This window comes from Trichechus manatus, unplaced genomic scaffold (assembly GCF_000243295.1).
Source record: "Trichechus manatus latirostris isolate Lorelei unplaced genomic scaffold, TriManLat1.0 scaffold00163, whole genome shotgun sequence".
Lineage (NCBI taxonomy): Eukaryota > Metazoa > Chordata > Mammalia > Sirenia > Trichechidae > Trichechus > Trichechus manatus.
The window spans coordinates 4,124-6,061 of NW_004444099.1; the positions used below are offsets into that span (position 1 = coordinate 4,124).

At 52.1% G+C, this 1,938-nt stretch overlaps 1 protein-coding gene across 1 annotated transcript in view; it reads right to left on the reverse strand.

Annotated features, from left to right (window-relative positions):
• PALD1 (phosphatase domain containing paladin 1) overlaps positions 1–1,938 on the reverse strand; it is a 47,499-nt gene that overhangs the window by 2,442 nt on the left and 43,119 nt on the right. Inside the window, exon 17 of the mRNA XM_012558383.2 lies at positions 1,062–1,217. Within this exon, the coding sequence (XP_012413837.1) occupies positions 1,062–1,217 (156 nt within the window). The remainder of the gene's footprint in view (positions 1–1,061; positions 1,218–1,938) is intronic.

The window sequence follows — 1,938 nt, forward strand, 5'->3', positions numbered from 1 at the left end:
CATTAAGTCTGGTCTTTTTACTAGAATTTGAGATCTGCACCCACTTTTCTCCTGCTCCATCAGGGACTCTCTGTTGTGTTCCCTGTCAGGGCGGTCCTTGGTGATAGCTGGCCACTATCTAATTCTTCTGGTCTCAGGATGATGCAGTCTCTGGTTTATGTGGCCCTTTCTGTTTCTTGGGCTAATACTTTCCTTGGGACTTTGGTGTTCTTCATTCTCCTTTACTCTAGGTGGGTCGGGACCAATTGATGCATCTTACATGGCCGCTCGCTAGCTTTTAAGACCCGGGACACCATTCACCAAAGTAGGATACACAACATTTTTTTAATAAACTTTCTTATGTCAATTGACCTAGCTGTCCCCTGAAAGCATGGTCCCCAGACTCCCAGAGGGCAGCTTATCTCAAGCAAGAACATTCGGGCTTTAGAGTCAACCACCCAGCTCTAACGCTGACCTTGAACAAGTTATTTAGCCTCTCTGTACTTAGTTTCCTCCTTTGAAAAATGGGAGAATAACAGTAACACTGTTTAAGGCACACCCACTTAGCACAGGGCCTGGCAGATGGCACCCTATGTATCTCACACTGAATCCCCACAACAGCCTTTTGCAGTGGTGGTAACACTGCTGATGTTATTCCCATATTAAAGTTGAGGTCGGTGGGCTCAGAGGGGTTAACTAACTTATCCACAGCCACAGCTGGACAGTGGTGGAGGCACGGCCCTTCACCACCATGTCACCTTGCCTCTCACAGGGCACTAACGAGGCAAGGTCAGTTCCCTTCTCTTCTGTACCATGAGGGTGGTGAGAATCCATGTCCCAGGAGGGACCCCGCCCAGCAGTCTGTGCTGGTCTGCTCCCAACATACCTGTCTCCTCCCTCCTCTACATTCATTCATTCATTCACTCTTCAACCTTTGACCCACTCTGACTGTCAAGCACAGACACTCAGTAAAATGGACGCTTCCTGTAGACTGAGATATGGGAGTTCCGCCTACTCAGCAGGGACCCCATGCGGTGATGCCCACCCTGGATAAACCCATCACGCCACAGCCCCTCTCTCACCTCCCGCATCCAGGTGCTGAAGGGCCTCTGCCAGGAGCTGGCCTTTTCCAGATGGAGGTAAGCATTGAAGAGAATCAAGTAGACGTAGCGCTCCAGATACTGCAGGCTCCTCAGCTGCAGCCTCCGTGCCTCCTGCTCCTCTTTGGCTGCCTTGGCCTGGAAGGACGGACAGGTGAGAGTTAGCCCGGGGAGAGTTAGAAGGGACAAGAGAAGTTACACTGACACCTGCCCCCCACCACACCACACACACACGACATATATACAGCACACATACACGCACACACATCCCAGACATACATACCATACACACACACTACATATATACACCACACGCACACCTACACACACCACATACATACACCACACACACACACAACATATGTACACCACATATATATACCACACACTCCACATATATACTCATACACCACACACACACACACACACACACACACCACTGCCGTGAGCAGAGGTCGGGTGGGAAGAAGGCAATTCAGACAGCAAGGCTAAGGGTGTCATCCCTGCCCAGGGGCATGGCTGGTGTCTGGGCATCAGAACCCCCCACCCCACCTGTGAGGCACGGGCCGGCAAGTCGCCCGGCCTCCCTGAGCCTCCGCTTCCTCACCATGGAACTATAACCACTGTCCTGTTCTCCTGTCCCGAGGGTGACGGAGCATACCTGACAAGAATGTGCTTTCAACAGGAAAGCTTCATACAGATAAGGTGTGGAGAGGCCACAGGCCCCAGGATGGAAGCTCTGGCGAAGGTTCCACCAAGCTCTAACCACAAAAGAGGACCCTTACTGCCAACTCCTGTCATCCCCGAGGGGGGACATCTCCCCCACAACCCCAGCCTCCCAGGACTGTAGATGGAAGGC